Source organism: Amphiprion ocellaris, chromosome 10, assembly GCF_022539595.1.
Source record: "Amphiprion ocellaris isolate individual 3 ecotype Okinawa chromosome 10, ASM2253959v1, whole genome shotgun sequence".
In the NCBI taxonomy this organism is placed as follows: Eukaryota; Metazoa; Chordata; class Actinopteri; family Pomacentridae; genus Amphiprion; species Amphiprion ocellaris.
The window spans coordinates 11981548-12001351 of NC_072775.1; the positions used below are offsets into that span (position 1 = coordinate 11981548).

Below are 19804 nucleotides of genomic sequence, written 5' to 3' on the forward strand. Positions count from 1 at the left end.
CTGTGCATATCCGTATGGAAATCCATCATGTCGAACTGTACATGTCAAAAGCCTACATAGTCTTTATTATATTTGTATTTTTAGCCTTTTTCTGCTTTTGTATTTATTGGCTTGCTTGTATCTAGCTGCTGCAACATGTAGGTTTTCCCACTGGGAGATCAATAAAGTTTATCTCATCTCATCTCGCTCTGAAATGTATGTTAATGAATGAAGCAACTCCATAGCCCTCAACCTTACATGCACTTTTTCACTCTGTTAATTTCTATACCACTTTTAAAAAAATGTTTTTTTCATTATTCAGAGATTAACAAAAAAATAAACCAGGAACACTATGATTGCAGGACATGTGTCTCCACCAGACCTTATTCTAACCACATTAAACTGATTAGCTGTCAACAACATATTCCATGATTCCTGGGAGACACAAAACTACTAGCACATAAAGCAGAGACTTACTGTGTCTGAACTATTCAAAACATAAAGCCAAGCAAGTGGACAGTAATTATTATGCATTTAGTTGGAAGTATGGGCAGAAAACTGCATTGTATTTTAGTTCAGAGAGAGGAATGAAAAGACCAGCTTCGTTTAGCTGTATTCTTCTGGAAGCGATTAGGAGTGGGTTTTTGAAACATGATTTAAAGATGCTTTATCCTTTTTTTCCCTAAAACATATCAAAATAAGGAAAAATAAAGTCAAATTCAGCCTCCCAGTGCAAATAGAAAAGGTCCCTCCACCACTCAAAATCAAAACACAGAAGCAAAACCAAAGCACAACCCTGATAAATGACTAAAAGTAATAATATTTTGGGATCATTTCAGCATCATTTAAGGTCATAAGTAACAAACAGATGTGTATTTTCAGTCAGGTGCACCATTTGTCACCAGTTTTTAACAGTTTGAATGTGAACATACGTGTCCATGCAGCTGCTTTCTCTTCACTTCTTATAGCTTCTCTGCACTCAGCAGATGAGACTCACATACTAATATGTCTTAATCAACACAGCAGACCTGGTTACTTTCAATATCACACTAATTTCCTCATTTGTATTGTACATGTGTATTTCTGTGGTCACCGGTCAGAGGTTTATTTCACTTGTGCGGCGCTCACAGTTAACACATGAAGCTTCCTGCAGGTGAGAGCTTGTCACTTTTACTTACCTCTTCCAGGAAACTTCCAGCCTCCCTGTATGATCCCTATAGTTCAATCCCAGAGTGTGTGTGAGCTTTTTTTTCTCCTCCAACAATTTCTTGTTTTCTCTCTCTCTTTTCTCTGCCACTCTCTCCAGTTTTTCCTCCTTTTTTTTCCCAACACATAGGTGGATTAAGGCAGAGGGGCTTTTGTTTAGATAAAGCGAAGGATTAGGGAGAGATTTGCCCCCATAAAGTTGTGGGCTTGATGGGCCTTTTATCCCTGCATGTCCCTAAAGCTGTGTTGCCTCTGGATTAGGACTATACAATGGGGCCCCTTGTGCAGAGGGATCCGGGCCAGAGAGGGAGCGAGAGAGAGACAGAGGAGAGAAGGCAAGGAAAAGAAATGAGACAGAGGGATTGAGACAAGGGAGAAAAGAGGGCAAGAAGAAAGAGAGAAGGGGACGGACGGGGAGAAAAAGAGGGGGAATTATCCAGCTTTTAGAGGAAACTGACAGGTTGAAAACTTTTAGAGGAGGGATTTGTGAAGGAGATCCTGAGATCTTGTCACCAATAAAAGGGATTTCAGGAGGATTCAGAGGCGTGGTGCTGACAATAAACCGCAAAAAAATGTTGCTGTCTCTTTAAATTCATTTCTCTAAAATATATATTTTTTGGGGGAAAAAAAGCAACCAGGAAAGCAGGTCTTACCGTGAAGTGCTGCTAATAACGTCTCTAAGAGGTGGCTCCTGGCAAATTGCTTTGTTATTCTTGTCAAAAAGGTCTCCTGCAAGAAGTCGATTTTAAACTACACATCAAAATGATTAATTGCTGTGGGATGAACAGATGCTGAAATACCCTTGAATGGTGCAGGGGAGGCTGAGGCTGGCTGGATTGCAAACCTAATGTATTCATGAAGTTGCAGAAACATCATTAAGAGTATTAATTAGCTATTAGAAGGCAGAATTCAGTCGCATTAAAGATCATTTTTGTTCCTCGTCAAATAAAAAAAAGCAGAAACAAGAGCAACACTTTAGATATCTGTATCAATTATGCAAAAATAGAGACAATGTTTGCGGGGGTTAAACCTGACTAGAAATCAATAAAGAAGCAGAAATTGTCTTGCAAACAGAAGACACTGAAGGTGTTGAAATCTACATGAGGTTATGGGACTTTTGAGGGAAACCAACCACAGTTCTACCACCAAATGAACATTTAAAAAAAAAAAAAATCCTGGAGGTCATTGTTTGTCCACCTTGTATTCAGCAGTGCATGGCTGGCTACAGGGGTATGGGGAGCTGTTTTTTGGCGTTTAAGCCCTTCAGATGCGCTGGACAGCTCTAGTCGCTCTAAGGAGCTTTAGGTGGAGAGGCGCTGAGAAGAAACTCTTTCTCGCTTTAATTGCTTTAGAGACGGTCCTCACAAAGAGACAGTGGCCAGATTTACCTCCCGTTTAAGTTCTTATTTCCATTGGTTCACAAGTTAATCCTCTTTCTTTCTCAGACCTCGGAGAAAACCCGAGTGATAGGAGCCTACCAAGGCGACAGAACCAGAGAGGCACACGAGTTTTTTTTTTTCCAGGCGAGAGAGAAACACTTTGAAGCACACATGGAGGAAAGTTTTAGTAGGTGGCTGAAAAGAAAGATTTAGGGGGAGAAGGCGCAGCAGCAGGGAAATACAGGTTCGACTACATCAAGTACACCAGATAATAATAATAATAATAATAATAATAATAATAATAATAATAATAATAATAATAATAATAATAATAATAATAATAATAATAATAATGTTGGACTTAGTCGTTTAATATTTACTAGACGCTATTATTATGATAACGAGGCACTCAAATTAGTGCTTTTATACAGAGATTTGACTGTTTCCAATTTTATTTCTTTGTCTCTGAATTTTTTTTTACGCCATTTGTTAAAAAAAATCCTAATCAACTCACAATTTCCTGTATGTATGATTTGATTATTATTTAAAATGTACATTCTCTGCGTCAGAAAGATCACTTTCCTTTAAAGAAAATCAGATGAGAGGCTCTCTGACACATATATATAACTGCTAACTTCCAGGTGACCTATGGAAACTTCCTGATAAATGTCCACCCACACAAACCGCTGATTTGTCCTTAAACTGAGCACCTCTGTTTAAATATGTGCCAAAACGCATTAACATTAATATTCTTTATTCCATGAAATCTTTTGTCTACCGTTCAGATTTGTTAGAGAGAGAAACATGGTCAAAGATAATAAAAAAAAGCGTTATAGGGCCAAGCACTTTCCCAAAGAATCTCCCAACAAAATATGCAAGCTTTACATTAAAAGGCTACTTTGCGCTGCCCTTAATTCCCTACCTAAACGGTTTTGCTCCGGGAGAAGAAATCTTCTCTAAAAACCCTTCAAGAAGAGAAGGGCATTATTGCCCTAATCCTCTTACCCGCAGTCATTTTAAGACAGGGGTTTTTGGAGGCTGAGATGGCGTCTTGTCTTCCCTATCCCATCCCAAATCCTTCCAGGCCGAGAGAGTCTAAAGGCAGCACCCTGGCATCTATTAGCCATCTCTGAAAAGTCTTCTGTGTCTCTCCTCCAGTGGCATGGAGAGAAAGCCGAAAGGCAAACAAACTATAGGTTTTCCTCACCGAAACCGAGAAGAGACAAGTGCAGACAGGCAGTTTGAAAAACAGTTCCGAGACAAAAATAACACAGTTTTAAAGCAGGTTCACCTCAGCAGTGTTGTAAAAGCTGAAAATTTATAAATAAAGTATTATCTTGATGATTTAAAAAAAAAAAATAATCTACTTATATTATAGCGACTTTCCGTGAGAAATGTATTTCATTCATTTAATTTACATTAAAAAATACAAATAAGAATGTATATGCCGAAATACAGCTCATATTTGCAAAGAAAAATGTAATTTATCCCACTTTACTGCCACCAAAACCCAACACATTCACCTAAATGCAGCCATTAAAAGCTTAACTCCTCGCGTTTTGCTGTTTGTTTATCAAATCCAGAACAATAATAAAATAAATAAACCCTGTGTGGACAGACACGGGGGAGGATTTCAGCGGACATATGTGCGTAAATTGATCATATTTGAAAATAACTCCAGACGTCAGTGCGGCGACGAGCGGCTCCGCTTTGATTGACAGCTGAGAGAGCCAATGGGAGGCCAGGCTGAGCCCCGCGAGCCTCGCCTTAAAAAACCCTCCACCGGGAGCTCGCGCTCCACCAGATGGCGGCTTCATGCGCGAGACGCGGAGAAAATCAAAGCACGAGACGCAGCGGGAGGAGCGCGAGCGAGCGGACTTGAAGTGAAGAAGCGAACCGGAGGAGTTTAACGGAACCGACCTGTTAGTTCAGCCAAGCGGGAAAAGAGGCACCGAAACCCGGCAAGAGAGCCGCAGCAGCCCGGAACAAGTTCAGTCTGAGAAGAGGAGACGGACAAGACGACTACAGGCAGCAGCAGAGGTAAAAACTTTATGCAAACTTCCTCAAAAACGTGTTTATTTATCACAAATTGTATTTTTTAAATTTATTTTTTAAAAAAGCTACTTAAATATGTCTAAATGCTTTGGTAGTAAATACTTTTTATCTGCCGTCTCTACTTCCACCAAACAACCAAATAGCTTATTGAAAAGTCATAAAATTAACTCGTGTTTATAAAGTTTGTACAGTAAAAAATCGTAGCTTCATGTTATACTAGCAGCCTGTAGGAAATCTTTTTAACACAGCTTTTTGGAGACAAAAGCAGTTCGTCTAATATTACATTTTAAAATTTTAGTGTCACTCAAATTACATACTGCTGCCAGCGCTAAAAATCACGAGAGCCATCATATAAATCTAATTTCAACTAAATAAAATGCTTATTTCGGGCTCACGTAAAATCTGATGTTTTTCGTGTGTGTTTACCCACAAACTAAGATACCAAAACAGGGCTTCTATTCATGTCTCCACACATGACCCGGCCTCTCGGACGTGTTTGCTGCTTCCCATTAAACAGATTTATTCCACAGTGACACATTTTTATTACTGTTCTGTCATGGATGTAGAGGACAAAATAGATATTATGGCAGTGACATTTCGGCTCCTAAATCTTTTTAACGGGTCTTATAAATTCTGCTAAAAATTATTATTAAACACTGAAGTCCATTTTAATTTAAACGTGCCCTCTGAATATGAAATATCCTTCATAATAACAGCTGAGGGAGAAATCAAAGATGTTCCTTCACCCTCTGACAGTTTGCACCAGTGACACAGCAAAGAGGCAGATTGCAGGGTCGACTCGTGCCCCTGAGGGCTGTTAGCAAATAACATTTTTCCTAATTTCGCTGGATCAAAGAGTCGCACTGTACATGCCAATTTACATAATGACGGTTTGATAATCGAAGCATTGAGATGAGCGGCCAGGAGGGCCCAGCGCCTGGAGCACAGAGGGGCTTATGAATGACAATAACAGCACTGACAGGCTCACAGTGATGAGCTATTGTGCAGGATTTGATATGGGCAGGACAGAAGCAAGAGGTAAATTAAAGCTTGAAAAAGTTTACCTGCACACAATGCATGCAGGTGAGATTAAGATGCTTTTCTTTGCAGCTTTATGGAGGAAAAGTGACATTTAAACCTCAAACTTTCATCAGTGCAGGTTTAAACACATCTGTAGTCTAGAGATATTTATAAAGGTTTTCAAAATTCTTATATTTTCTAATTTTTGTATAATGTTAGGTTGGATCCTATTTAGTTTTGAGAGATAACGCGCAGAAACTGGGAAAAGAACCGCAGTTGAGGAGAATCGCTGGCCCGTTACGAGAGCGCGCACGCACGCACGTAGACGCGCACACGCGGGAACTCCAGCGCAAAAGAGCCAAAGCACCCACTCCCACTCCCACTGTACGTCCGTCCGTGTCAGCGGTGATGATAAATGGAGGGCCTCGCAGTCGAAACCTATTTGCACTTCCATTAGACGGGGAGCCAAATGGGGATCAACATGCATATTTTTACCCGCGGAGAAGCCATACATCTCAGCCAAAACGTTGCCCCGGGGCGATAGGATAAGAGGCCGCCAGAGAGGGACAAGGGGAGGGTGGGAGGGCCGAGGGGGGAGGAAGGGGGGGAGCCATTCAACTCAAATACTTGGGGGAGTAAAGTAAATGTTTAGCGAAGCACCTTCTGTCCCGGCGAATTAAACTATTCCCCACTGCCCTCTGATCACATTCATCAGCCGCCGCAGCCACTTAATAGGCTGGGAATGGGCACTGCGGGCATCACACGCACACACACACGCACACAGTCTATGCACTGCACAAAAAAAAAACAACTAAGAAATAGGCAGAAAAAAGACCACCCAGTCTTTTCTGCGTTATAAAACATGTTTACAATAGCCTGGTGCCCAAGGCCTGAATCCATTATTATTATTATTATTATTATTATTATTATTATTATTATTATTATTATTATTATTATTAATAATAATAATAATAATAATAATAATAATAACAATAATAATACATTCAGTGATGTAAATTAACAATTGCAACCAAAACACATCATATATACACTGCTAGAAAAAAATCAAGGGGACACTTAATCATCACAGTATAACATAAATTCAGCTGAACTTCTGGGATCAAGTTACGAAGCCTTTAAGTGATTATGAATTCCCCAACATTAAGTTAATAAATTTGGTTTCCACTGTCTATTTTTGCCATCATTTTATTCTCAATAAAATTACACAACATATACAAAATTATTTGATCTCCCTGAATTTTTTTTGTGCAATATATATATATATATATATATATATATATATATATATATATATATATATATAAAGATTAAATAAAGTATAAATGTATATATGAATACATAAAGTGCGATTACATAAAAAGAAACCAATACGCATTGCAATCAAATTAAACAAAGCAACAAATGACTCCTAAAATCACAACCTTCAAGTTATTCTGAGAGTTTTCTATTTAAGTGTAAGAACTTACCCAGTTCCCAGGATACACACCTGTCATACAGCAGAAAGATTTATATGTTTTCCCTGTGGTCCCCGTGAAGCCTAATAGTTATAATAACTGTTTGGGCCTCGGAGATATCCCCTCCTGTCACCCTCCTTGCTACTAATACATATCTAATCGTGTCCTCAAGCGTTTCCTCTATGAAAATCTCGGATCGTGAAGGACAACTACAGAATAGTTCGGGAAATTGCCGTCTTGGATGTTCTCTTTCTGTCTGTATCTTTAAAAAGCTGCAGCTGTAGGCCTATAGATTTATTAGAAATAACATAAAATTACCCAAAACCAAATTGCGAGCTTTGCTGTCAAATGTCGCCAGAAAATGAATTTCCAGTCAGTCTCTCAAACTGAGCAGCATTTCCGTAATCATGGCCTATTAAAAAATAATCCTGTATCCGGTTGCAGGTTTTTACCACCGAGACCCGTAACAAATCAGCTTATATCATTTTCCAACACATTTCATCGACGCCTTGATCTGTCAGAGCAACGTTTTCAATGGGGATTTGGGTTCTCCGGGAGCACACAGACGACGGGAATAAATTCATGAATAAGGCATCCGTCACGGCTCATTATGGGAACGAGTGATAATTACCCCAATTAAAAGTCTTTTGTATAATTAATGGTTTGAACAGGGCGATAATTGGATGTTAATGGATAACACTTTAGTCTGAGTGCGCACATTAAAATCTATTGGCCCTTGAGCGCGTGGGCCTGCTGTCATAATAAAAAGCGCATGTGTGTCACGCAGACCGTCAGTGGCGCTCAGATGTGTTTTTTGCTGCGTGTCCACCTGCCTTCACCTGAACTTCGCAGCTTCCTCTGTCCTGCAGGTAGCTCCTCTCAGCATGCAGCACTACGGGGTGAACGGATACTCGCTGCACGCCATGAACTCCCTCAGCGCCATGTACAACCTGCACCAGCAGGCCGCGCAGCAGGCCCAGCACGCGCCCGACTACCGGCCGTCCGTGCACGCGCTCACCCTGGCCGAGAGACTTGCTGGTAATTGAGTCACACACACATACACGCACACTGACACTGAGTTTGCACCAGTGTGTAGGAGACTGTATGCCATCCTTTTCTGCAAATGTATACAACTTTTTAAACACACACTACAAAATGATGACAGAGGAAAAGGGAAATATATATGACTACAAAACACACCTTCATAAAGGCTCCTTGTTTAGTTTGGAATAGCTTTCAAGCTGTAACACACTCGCATTTATCTATTTGGAGACACTATGCAGGCCACTTTTACGCAAATAAACTAAGATGCCATAGCCGCAGTAAAATAAAACTTGCCGTGTGTTTTCTCTTCCAACGGCTGCGCATTTCAAGACATCATCCTGGAGGCTCGCTACGGCTCTCAGCACCGCAAACAGCGCCGCAGCCGCACGGCCTTCACCGCACAGCAGCTGGAGGCGCTGGAGAAGACTTTCCAGAAGACCCACTACCCAGATGTAGTGATGAGGGAGCGACTGGCGATGTGCACCAACCTGCCCGAGGCCCGAGTGCAGGTGAGGCCTGACCGAGGGAGGAACAATACTCTGATGTGAAGTTGTGTGTTTGTAGAGCTTAATTATGACGGCATTTTGTTGAGTTTAACTGTATTTTTATAATGTATAGGCTCTCTCGTATACTATTTCTATATGGATTATATAATAATAAAAGTCGTTTTGGTTGTGACAATTTTATGTAATACATAAACCAAAATAGCAGAAATATAGACAGAAAAAGAGAAATACCATTTAAACTGTCATTTTTTTTCAAAAAAAAGTAACAGTGAAATTGTTGAAGTAAAAAAAAAGAATTGCAACTGCATAAAGTATTTTTTAAAATAGCATATTTTTAAGAAGAATTGCTTAAACACAACAAAGCCTTTAACTTTACCTGTATAGAAGATAACACAGGTTATTCATCTAAATGTCACACATGTTGAAAAATATGTGAACCAAAAATCTATTTAAGTTTCATTCAGTGTGATTATGATAATTTGTTTTAGCTTTTAAAGTCTTATGGACATGCGTTATATTTGCTGGCACTTGCATGTCATTGTTTTGTCTTTTTTCAATGAATCTGGATGAACTGAAATGTGTTTATTTATGATCGTCTCTCTATATCTGTGTTTTATGCTTGTCCTCCTTCTAAACATTCTGGTTTTCTTTTTGCCATCAGGTTTGGTTCAAAAACCGCAGAGCAAAGTTCCGCAAGAAGCAGCGCAGCCTCCAGAAGGAGCAGCTTCAGAAGCAGAAGGAGGTTTCAGGAGAAGGAGGCAGCGAGAAGGAGGACTCACCTCCCTCCACCACCATCCTTCCGGATACCCAGCTCCCTCCTTCGTCCTCCTCCTCCTCTTCCTCCTCCCTGGAGACAGAAGGTCCTGTGGTTCGTCCTGTACCGCTGGACATGGAGCTGAATGTCACGTCAGCAGAACAATCCGGCAGCGAGTCGGCAACAGAGGATAATGCCACAGATAAGGAGGACGAGAGTAAATCTCAGAGAGAGGAGATGAAGAGTGAGAGGGCAGTGACACCCGGAGACGTTTCCCAGACCTGCAAAAGACTCAGCCCTAAGCCAGGTAAGAACGTAGGATACATGAATATTTTTACACAATGAGCTGAATTCCTTTCCTCCAAGCTTAATTCTTTGATCAGCTGACTAACAATAAATTTCTATACTGACCAGAGCTTTCTTAATCCTCTGTCTGTGTCCAGATTCTCCCCTGGTCTCTCCGTCAGTGACGCCCTCCTCCTCCAGCAGCAGCCTGGCCAGCACTGGTCCTCTCTCTCAGAGCCACTCTTACTCTTCCTCCCCTCTCAGCCTGTTCCGTCTGCAGGAGCAGTTCCGCCAGCACATGGCCGCCACCAACAACCTGGTGCACTACCCTGCTTTTGACCTCGCCACCCCATCTTCACTTCCCTACCTGGGAATGAATGTGAACATGCCGCCTGCACCGCTGGGCTCCCTGCCCTGCCAGTCCTACTACCAGTCACTGTCCCATCACGCCCAGCAGGTGTGGAACAGCCCGCTGCTGCAGGCGTCGGCTGCAGGCGGCCTCACCAGCCACAACACCAAGACCACCAGCATCGAGAACCTGCGTCTGAGGGCCAAACAGCACGCTGCCTCGCTGGGACTGGACACAATGTCTAACTGAGAATCAGACTGTACAGAGGACAGTGTAGACTACAGCCTCAGCCTACGCATCACCCCATCCTGTGACCGTGGTAGCTCTTTAGGAACCATATGCAGACCTCTTCTTGAGTAGATGGGCACAGGACATAAAACGATGTCCAAAACAAAACATGCACTGGACCTACAGATCTCCACCTGACATCTCTTTAAGACACTTCCATGAGTTGTTTGACTCCTCATAGCTTCTGTTGCAGCTCAAGGTCCAAAAGTACATCCTTGGGGAAAACCCAGAAGATACTGAACACTGCTACAGCAAGATGCAACGGTTCAAGAGAACAATCTGGCTCATAGGACAGTGAACGTGTAGCGCCTCACTCAAAATACAATTCCAGTGGACATGCAATGCTGGACCCTCTGATATACTAAATAATAATAATAATAAAAGAATCACCGACAACGATGTGAACAGCTGATGATGGATGCACTCAGTTAAAAAGACAATGCAAATGATGTTTACAAGAATAATGTGAATAAATGAGGCACTTTGGAAGGAATTAGGCTCGTTTGCCAGCAGGGGAAAAAAGATATCACTCGTGCAGTAAAGAGACATTTCAATTAAGCAATGTGGTTATGTACATAGCATGTACTACATAACAGCACATAAATAAAAATAAACCCAAGCCATGTCCTCAACAGCATAATTAAAAGTGACTAATTTACCAGTTAAATGGCCAGTAATATGCCACTTTGTACAGAGGCTGGCTTGATAATGAGAAAATGATTTCAGTGACTAAATTCTCAGAGCTTTTAATTACATTTTGCCCTGGGCTGAGGGAGCTGGGGCAAATGCAATTATGAACATGCATACCATTTCAAGCAGCCTTTACAAAATCTGTACAGCAAATTGGTCGATTAAGGTAGCAACGTGACAAACATCACTGCGATGACTTGATCAATTTTCTGTGAAAACAAAGTGATGGTAAACACATTAGGAGTTTTGGTTAAATTTTGTCGTGACTCATATTTTCTCCACTTTTATTCTCGCCTTAATATTCTTTGAGAAAACATGCAGCTTCCCATTGAAAGTCACACTGACTGTTAGCACTTGATGAGGAGAATCACACACATTTCTGATTTTTTTTTTGTTCATGTGTTCTGGAAGATAACATCTTCAAATGGGAAAAAATGCACATTATTTTAATATGTAAAATACAAAAAAAGTCTATCTATTAATGTTTACTGGTAAGGTAATTGTAAAGTTCCTAATATGTTGTATAATTGATAATGGACTCAGAAAAATCTCCTTTAGCTGTCAGATTGTAAGATTGTATTTGCTGAGCTTACTGACAGCCCTGTCTATTCCCCTCCTCTCTTGGTTGTCTGTGTACTGCTCCTGGGTTGAATTAATATTTAAAATGCAAACAGTTTCTTTTTTGGAAATAATTTAAAAGAAACAACTGGATAATTCTGGATTTCTGGAAAACCACCACCTTCTGTTCTTTGAAATCAATCCAGACAGGGAAGTCAAAGCGAAAATATTCCAGTGAATAATTGACCCGAGTCCTCTGTGTACTGCTGTCTTGACTCTATTTGAGTTCTGTTGTTGTTTCTAATGCTGTTCCCCTGACTGTTTCTGTCAAACTACTTGGTCCAGTGTTAGATAGATTTATAACGGTGGAGGAGGGGAGAGTGATCGGACCATCAGCAGTGTTGTTTCCTTTGCTCCTCCCAATTATGTAGACTTGAACTAGTGTTGTTGTAAAATAATTGCAAATAAAAACATTGCTTGAAGTTCTTTATAATCAACACTTCTCTATCTTTGCTGAATATTTATACATTATAGGGGTGGTTATGGCTTTAAAAAAAATCATTACACAGCAGGAATTTAGAAATATAACAAGTAGATAATAAGCTTATGTTTCTCCCCCTGAGTATTAAGCAGACTATAAAACCATACTGATTGCATGAACCAGCAGAACTTTAAAGCAACAAAGCTTAAATAAAACTAGTTAAAGTCCATCTGTGGGAAATGCAAGTAACTTAGATATTTAAGGTGATAATAGGTCAGCTTTTCTCCTCATGCAGATGATTAGAGGAAACGAAACAGGAAAGTGAAGAAAAAGCATCAAGACAATAAAAGGGTGGAGAAAAGGTCAAATTAAAAAGAACAACAAAACATACATTAGGGATATTAGAATTTGCAAAATGACAATGGGGGTAAAAGAGACAGAAAAAGAACAGCGTAATCTGAAATATCTGAGAAATAAAAAGCAGTGTGGAGACATAAGGCATCCCCAATGAATAAGCAGGCCATTATCCTGAAGAATGACGGCCTGGGGCGGTGATTATGCTGCTATTATATCTTTAACAGCATGGTTTGTCAAAACGCACAGACCCCCACCCAAACATGCTCATGCTCTCACACACACACACACACACACACACACACACACACACACACACACACACACACACACACACACACACACACACACACACACACACACACACACACACACACACACACACACACACACACACACACACACACACACACACATATACATGCAGGGCAACGGGGTGTCTCTGCCACACCCTCCAAACATGTGCCCTTCCTCTTCCCACAGTAAACTACATGTATTGCAAATGTGTGACATTGTACTGCTGTTAATTGAATCGGCCTTGAACATATAATTTTCCCCTCAGAGTGTGTGTGTTTGTGTGTGTAAATAACTAATGCACCTCCGCTGCCACACTGAGCAATTTCTCCGACCGTTATGAATGACCGCCTCCCAAAAAATCGGATAGAGGGGGATAATGATCTCACCAGATTAGCAGCGTTAATGTGGGTGTAACACCTCACCCTAACCTTGTTGTGTTTTATTACACCACATACGTGTGTGTGTGTCCTCGGCCAAGGACATCCTCATTGCGTTACTGATACAACCGCGTGCTGTGGATGTGCATCCGAACTGGATGTCCTTGTTATCCAGAGGAGGAATCCGTCCAGGTACATGGCAGGATTTCCTCCCACGGGGCTCTGCACCAGAGAACATAACAACACTCTTGTTCCAAATGTTCTCTCTTTTCTTAACACCCATCCCCCTCAAAACACACACAAACACACACACTCACACACACCCTCGGGGTTGAACAGGGATTGCTTGATTTTATCGCTGCAGGGTCAAGTGTGTTGAGCCCTTGATGCTGGATCAGGTGCTCCCATCTCTAACACTCAGAGCTGTATATTCACCACTAAACACCTACATGCAGGCACACAAGGATCTCCATCTACTTCCCTTTAAGCAAGTGATGACATGTGTGTATTCCTGTGTGTGTGTGAGAGAGCTCTCAAAAATCCATCATCTAGTAAGCAGTGGTAACAACATGAAGCTATGAAGCCAGTCCTGTAAACTCAGATCACTTCTCTAAAAGCAGCCTAAAATGTAAATTTTGCTTGTGTCTTTGTATCGTAGAGTTAAAACTGCAATAGAATGAATGGTTTTACACCTTCACAGATGAGAATTTTTGTACATGACCCACACAGGCTCACCGGTCTGGTCTATCTGTTGCTTTGACTTTCTCTCTCTGTGACTCACAAACACACAGAGCCCCTCGGAGCAAGACCCCCACACAAAAATCACAGTGTACCATTCAATCAGTGCTTTCTCTCCCTCCCCTCCATGGTTCTCTTAAAGGTTTTAACCATGGCGAGACTGAAAAGTGCCAGCGTTAGAAACCTCGGCCCATTGAGTAGGTGACAGGGTCTGCCAGAATATGATCCTAATCCTGTTTCCAGCATTCTTTTAGCCCAGTGGCATTGCCATTTCGCAGCATATTCTCTGAGCTGTCAGGCCCGGGGAAATCCCTCTAATAGTGCATTGCCCAGATACACATCAAAGCCCTCCTGGAAACCACCAGCAGGAACTTAAGGGAGAGGGAAGCACAAGTACAATCAGGCTCACAGCTGCACATACACATGCAAGAAAAAAAAAACTTGCTTTAAACTCGCTGAAAGAAATTAAACTCATATTTGATGCTTGAAGGGGTCCAAAAATGTTAAGGAGGCATCAATCCTTGGCCTTTTCCCTAAAACCTTGAAGACACAAAGCAGAGGGAAGTGTTTTATATAGATAGAGAAACAAAGAAAAGAGTGATATCAAGAGGCAGACAACAGGTGGCTAAACTGTGTATCCAGGGCCACCCTCCTTTAGTTCCACTTCATCTTCCATTTTCTTCTTGTCCTTTTTCTCTTAAACACTCTGACTGCCATCTCGCCCCTCCCCGGGTAATCTTCTTAGAGAGAAGAAAACCCCCATTCTCTCCCTTCTTAATCTGGCTGCAGCCTAAACCTACGGTTGCATTTCCAATGTGGGCTTCACTAAACCGAACGGGAGTGCTCTCAGCCACTTCACGGAGTATCAAGGCTGTCGGTGAACGCTTAGATCACACATTGTCTGCTATATATGACGCCTATTTGAAGCAATTTGAAGGAGAGTCGTCAGTTCAGAGGAGAAACACTTTTTTAGCGATTAGCTGCAACAAAACACTGAGTGAATATCTCATCATTAAATGCTACATAAGAGCAAGCCTCGGTCACAGTAATGTAAAGTGTTTGTACTTTACAGGGCAGCATTTGCAGCAGGTGACATCTACCAGGGTAGAGGAAACTGCATTATGATACAGCACACTTTTAGGGCAAGTTGATTGAGAATATCTTTAAGGAAGATTTACCCAGAGGAAACAGTAACTCAGAATATTAAACACATTACAAAACAAGTTGCAACATCATGTGCATTTACTTAATTACTGTGCTGAAGTACAATTTTGATTTCACTGTTATTTAATTTGTCTACTCCACTACAAATTAAAAGTAAATATTATACTTTTTATTCTTTTCAATTCATCTGACAACTGAAGTTTACTTTTGAGATGAAGCTGTTACATTTTAATAGGCATATAAATAAGCCTATAAATGACACTCCTCAAGACTGAACCACTGTTTCCAACATTTCAGGTAGCTTTCGGTCTCATGTCATGTTTCAAATGTTTGTTGTTTGCAGCCAAAGAGTGATTTCCCCTTTTGTAATACAGTTTCATTTAGAAAAACATCAAAAACAGAGACAAGTTAAAATGTTTGATGCAAAACTGAGATTTTTATCCTTCCATCTCCCCTTAATTATCTCATGCCTCAGATTTATGTTGTGACCCTAAGGCAGGGCCTGACACCTAGGTTGGAAACCACCATATGAAGCTACTAAGTTGCAAACAGAATACAACTGAAGTGAGGTCACCCCTGTGCAATACCATGTCAATCTCAATCAAAATTGTGTCACCTTAGAGTAACTGCATTACCTCTAAGTTGAACAGTAGGATAAATAAAAAACTAAGAGTTTAAAATTATTACGTTAAAATTCAGGCCTCACATCAAAACTTAACGCAACAAAATTCTGAACACCTCTCATTACTGCCGTTTTGTTTTGAATACTTTGGGTGCCACCCTTATTTTTAATGACAGAAACAGTCCTGTTCAGCAGGGCAGATACCATATTTCTAAAGAGATGTTCTGCTATTCTTCAGAGATATATTTTTCAGCTGCTCTTTCCTGATGAGGTTGTGTTGCTCGGCCTTTCTTTTTAAAATACCTCTACGACATATTCGGTCAGGTCATAGTTTTTGTCGTCACTTTATTTCTTCTTCAGATACTCTTATGTGATTTTGGTGCTGTAGATCGCTATCATGGAATGTTCTTGTTCTGTGAAGTTTCTGCAGACTGAGGGTCACCATGTCTGCTTGTATTTTTGTATATCCACAGACATTGTGGGATGGTGTCATCTCTAACTGCCATGTCCACAACAACGTTTGCACTCATGCAGCCCCATATCACCCACTGTCACCGCCGTGCTTCACTGTCAGGACTATGTGTTCACTGTGGTAGTTCTAGCCAGGTCCGAACCAAACATACTGGACCCCATAAGAGTCAAACAAATCGCAAGCAAGAGTTTTTTTCTTGTCCATTGAAAATTATGTTTTGCAATGTGCTCTGCACTGTCTGAACCGTCACAGAAACACAGATTTCCACTGATAACTGCTGTGCCAAGTTTGAAGTGCTTGGCCATCAATTTTTCAGTTCCAGATTGTTCAAATGGCATCTTATAAGGAGGACGACCACTGCTTAGGGTACTATGATTTGTTTATTACTCCCTAGTCGCTGCTGCAACTGTGATTTGACTAATATTTAGCTGGTCATCCATTTCCCTGTATCCATTCCCAACTGTTTGAAGTCTCAAAACCACATTTTTTAATTCCTCTGGAAATTCTTTTCCACGAGGTGCCATGATGCATTTATGCACACAGATATAGCCCATAGCTCTACAAGTCATCTTATCACCATGTTCATGCAATTAAGCTAATTGTAAATCAAATTGTTTGAATGATCACAAGTTTTCTAACTTGTGTATCAGTCATGACTGGTGTTTTCACTTTTGTTGAATTGAGTTTCTACTTCTGGGCCTGTACTTTAAACATAGTCCTTCTAAAGTATCGATTCATTATACTGTTCAACTTAAAAAATAATGCAATTTGGAGGCATTATTTGACATTTAAGTGATATTCTGCAGGGCTGTTTCCCACTTCAGTTGTACACTGTATAAAGAAAGTAAAACCAGCAGCTCCTCAGTCAACCGAAGCAGCAAAATGCGTCATGACAACAATATTTATGTATATTATATATATTTTTACAGAATAAGTACTGTTACTCTTGAAACTTTAGGTACATTTTGCTCCTTACATGAACTCCACGCACAGCTGGGCCCAGTAAATACAAGTATAACCATTGCAGAGTGTAAATGGGCCTCTAGAGTACAGTACGACATACAAAAATCTAAAATGTCACCTGCTCTCTGTCACAGAACTGTATGAGTTTCAATGAAACGTGTTATCAATGATCCTTTTACTAATGTCAGCAAACAACTAAATGCCTGCAAATAGAAATTAGCTTGAGAAATGAATTTTTAAAAAAGACAGAAATGGCTGTAATCTGGAAAGAACACACTACATCACATTTTCTATCCACCCTGTGGCTACGAACAGCAGAGAGCACATCCTGCTGGGTTCAGTCTACAAAGTGCATCTCCAACAAAGACCCCCACTGATGAAATCTCCTCTCCCACTGCCAACTGGGACACAGGTCTGATCTTCACCTCTGGGCTTAAAACACCACAACAAGAACAGCAGCTTTAAGTACAAAGACTTGCCAACTACTCTCCTCCACGTGTGTCTTTACTAAATACACAGACACCTTACTGTTCACCTTGAACCACTGAGGACACAAACACTGAATCATTAAACTTTGTAAAAATCTACTGCAGACGCTCAGTTTTGCTATACGGATTTCAATACTAAGATCATTCGTTCATTTGCTTGTGTAGTACAAGGTGAGAACGTAAGTCTATTACAGTGTTTTGCATGTTTATTAGCAAAAACGCAACATTTAAATTGTATTTGAAAACACAACAGAAGCACGGTTGTGTAGTTAAATCCATAATATCCATCTTTCTAATACACATCATGTCTCCCTAACACAGGCTTACATACAGGGACACAAATGCACAGCGCTTCATTGGCTAATTCAATAATAAAGCAGGCAGCCAGTCGAGTCTATAGACAGGCAGAATAGAGAGTAACTCATCTCTAACAGTCTGCCGTCTCCTGAGTGTTAAAACATGTAAATTTATGTAAGAGCCCATAGGAAACACATATTTACAATACGTTTAGGTAATCACAAGATATGCGAAGAGGCATTCAGGGCCCTGGGGACGAACGCAGTCAATACAAAAATAGTTTTTATGTGTCATTAATTCCCTCTGCATTCCCCGGTACATCCCCCTTTTACCGCAGTAATACAGTAATCACTCACAATCGCACAGAAAATTATCTGCACTCATCTGTGGAATAAAAAAGCGGAGGGGCAAAACAGGGCGAGCCGTCCCATTTTAGCTCTCTGCTGCCTCTTTAATGTTCATCTGGGAGTCGCATGGCTGCCGTCCATCCCTGCACGGGGATGGGAGTGAGCTCCAGCACTTGGAGCAGCTTAATGACAGTGGGATGTGGATGGTGGACTCGTTAGAGGCACACGCATACATAGTATATATATATATATATATATATATATATATATATATATATATATATATATATATATATATATATATATATATATATATACGCACACACACACCTTTTTCACGCTACATTGCCTGGCCAGGACAACATAAAGGGTCATCGGCGGTGTGATGGAAAAAGAGGCACCTCTGCGCTCCCATTAGGTTGCGATAAGAGGAAACATTTCACCTCTGAGTGATGTCAATGCAAAACAGAGTCAATCCAGCTGTAGTAATGAAAGTTGCACAGATTCAAATGGTCAAATAAGTCATTACCTGCCTGTTCATTATGTCCTCCTTGCACATATCGCATTATTAGGCAAAGCCATCAAACCTGATGAATAACCACAGAACAAGCCAAACCCATTTTCATAGCAGAGTTAAAGAGAGCAGATAATTCTGATGGAAATTTGTGTTTCAGTAATGTGATTCCCCAACCTGAAATAGCATCTCTGTGCATCTGATAAGTGCAGGAGGACACACATAGTGGAGATCTTGCAACCTTTACTCATATATGCTTGGTGTCCTCTAGTGGGCACAGAAGGCACAGGATACCTTTACTCTTTATGTTCTGTTGACATCTATGGGGCAAAAATAAAACTGCAAGTATAATGCAAACAGCAATGCTGTCATTCCTGCTGTCTTTCAAGAGTTCAAAAGGCTCCGTAACAAACTGTAGTTCAGTGCCGTCCAGTGTGTCTGCAGTTACGATGAAAAAGTCCGGGTTCGTCAACAGAATGCTTGGTTTCTGAGGTTGAAATACGTCTGCAGTCAAGTCCATCAACTCTGCTCCATCAGGAACTGTTAGTAAATGAGTTTCCATCCGGAGAGTCACTCAATACTCCAAGCTTTCAGTAAAACAGTTCAGTTCACAGTTTATGTGAGTCTCTTCAGCTTGCACATATAAATAGGTCCAAAGTTAGCCGCTAAGTGTGGTATGACCATCTCACCCAAGTGGAGGTCGGGAGCGAAGTGAAAGGTGTTCCTAAACATTTGTGTGAGGGGTCGCAGACTGACGGCCTGAATGTGGATGTGATCAGCATGAGGGGAAGAAGAGAAAAATGCCAATTATTTGTTGTGATTTGGGTTCACAATCAGGAAATTGTGATCTGCCATAAGTGGCACTGCAATTCTACTACTGTGAAGTGCACCTCTAGTACACAGGTTCTTGTTGATTGATTGTCTCACTCACCTCCAGCTGGATGCCGTGGTTCTCTCTCGCTAGGCAGATGGCCTGTTCAACCACACCCTGGTTCTGGTTTTGAGACAGCGTGCAGGTGGAGTAAAGGATCTCCCCACCTGGACAAGCTGCTTCGATCCCCGCCCTGAAAGGTACAAATTGGTTACTGTACAGGTATGTGGA

At 41.0% G+C, this 19804-nt stretch overlaps 2 protein-coding genes across 3 annotated transcripts in view; one reads left to right on the forward strand and one right to left on the reverse strand.

Moving 5' to 3' along the window:
- Positions 1-19804, reverse strand: part of nsun4 (NOP2/Sun RNA methyltransferase 4) — a 42058-nt gene that overhangs the window by 18704 nt on the left and 3550 nt on the right. Inside the window, exons 7-8 of one of the 2 annotated variants that reach the window (XM_023273453.3) lie at positions 19634-19766; positions 18497-19461 (exon numbers count right to left, since the gene is read on the reverse strand). In XM_023273453.3, coding sequence (XP_023129221.1) covers positions 19318-19461; positions 19634-19766 — 277 coding nt within the window. In that variant the 3' untranslated portion in view covers positions 18497-19317. Of the gene's footprint in view, positions 1-18496; positions 19462-19633; positions 19767-19804 lie in introns of those variants that run through there. The other variant, XM_035949605.2, reaches the window with a different exon arrangement.
- On the forward strand, positions 4359-12085 carry dmbx1a (diencephalon/mesencephalon homeobox 1a). Its single transcript, XM_023273455.3, has 5 exons — positions 4359-4604; positions 7984-8152; positions 8489-8667; positions 9326-9725; positions 9862-12085. Exons 2-5 carry the CDS (start codon positions 7999-8001, stop codon positions 10299-10301), a joined length of 1173 nt encoding a protein of 390 aa, XP_023129223.2. The 5' UTR covers positions 4359-4604; positions 7984-7998; the 3' UTR covers positions 10302-12085.

Bases quoted from the DNA above. Each gene is read 5' to 3' on its own strand.
- dmbx1a (XM_023273455.3), top strand. From the start codon at position 7,999: ATGCAGCACTACGGGGTGAACGGATACTCGCTGCACGCCATGAACTCC. The intron at 8,153-8,488 runs GTAATTGAGTCA...GCGCATTTCAAG, and splicing joins CCTGGCCGAGAGACTTGCTG to ACATCATCCTGGAGGCTCGC. The intron at 9,726-9,861 runs GTAAGAACGTAG...GTCTGTGTCCAG, and splicing joins AAGACTCAGCCCTAAGCCAG to ATTCTCCCCTGGTCTCTCCG.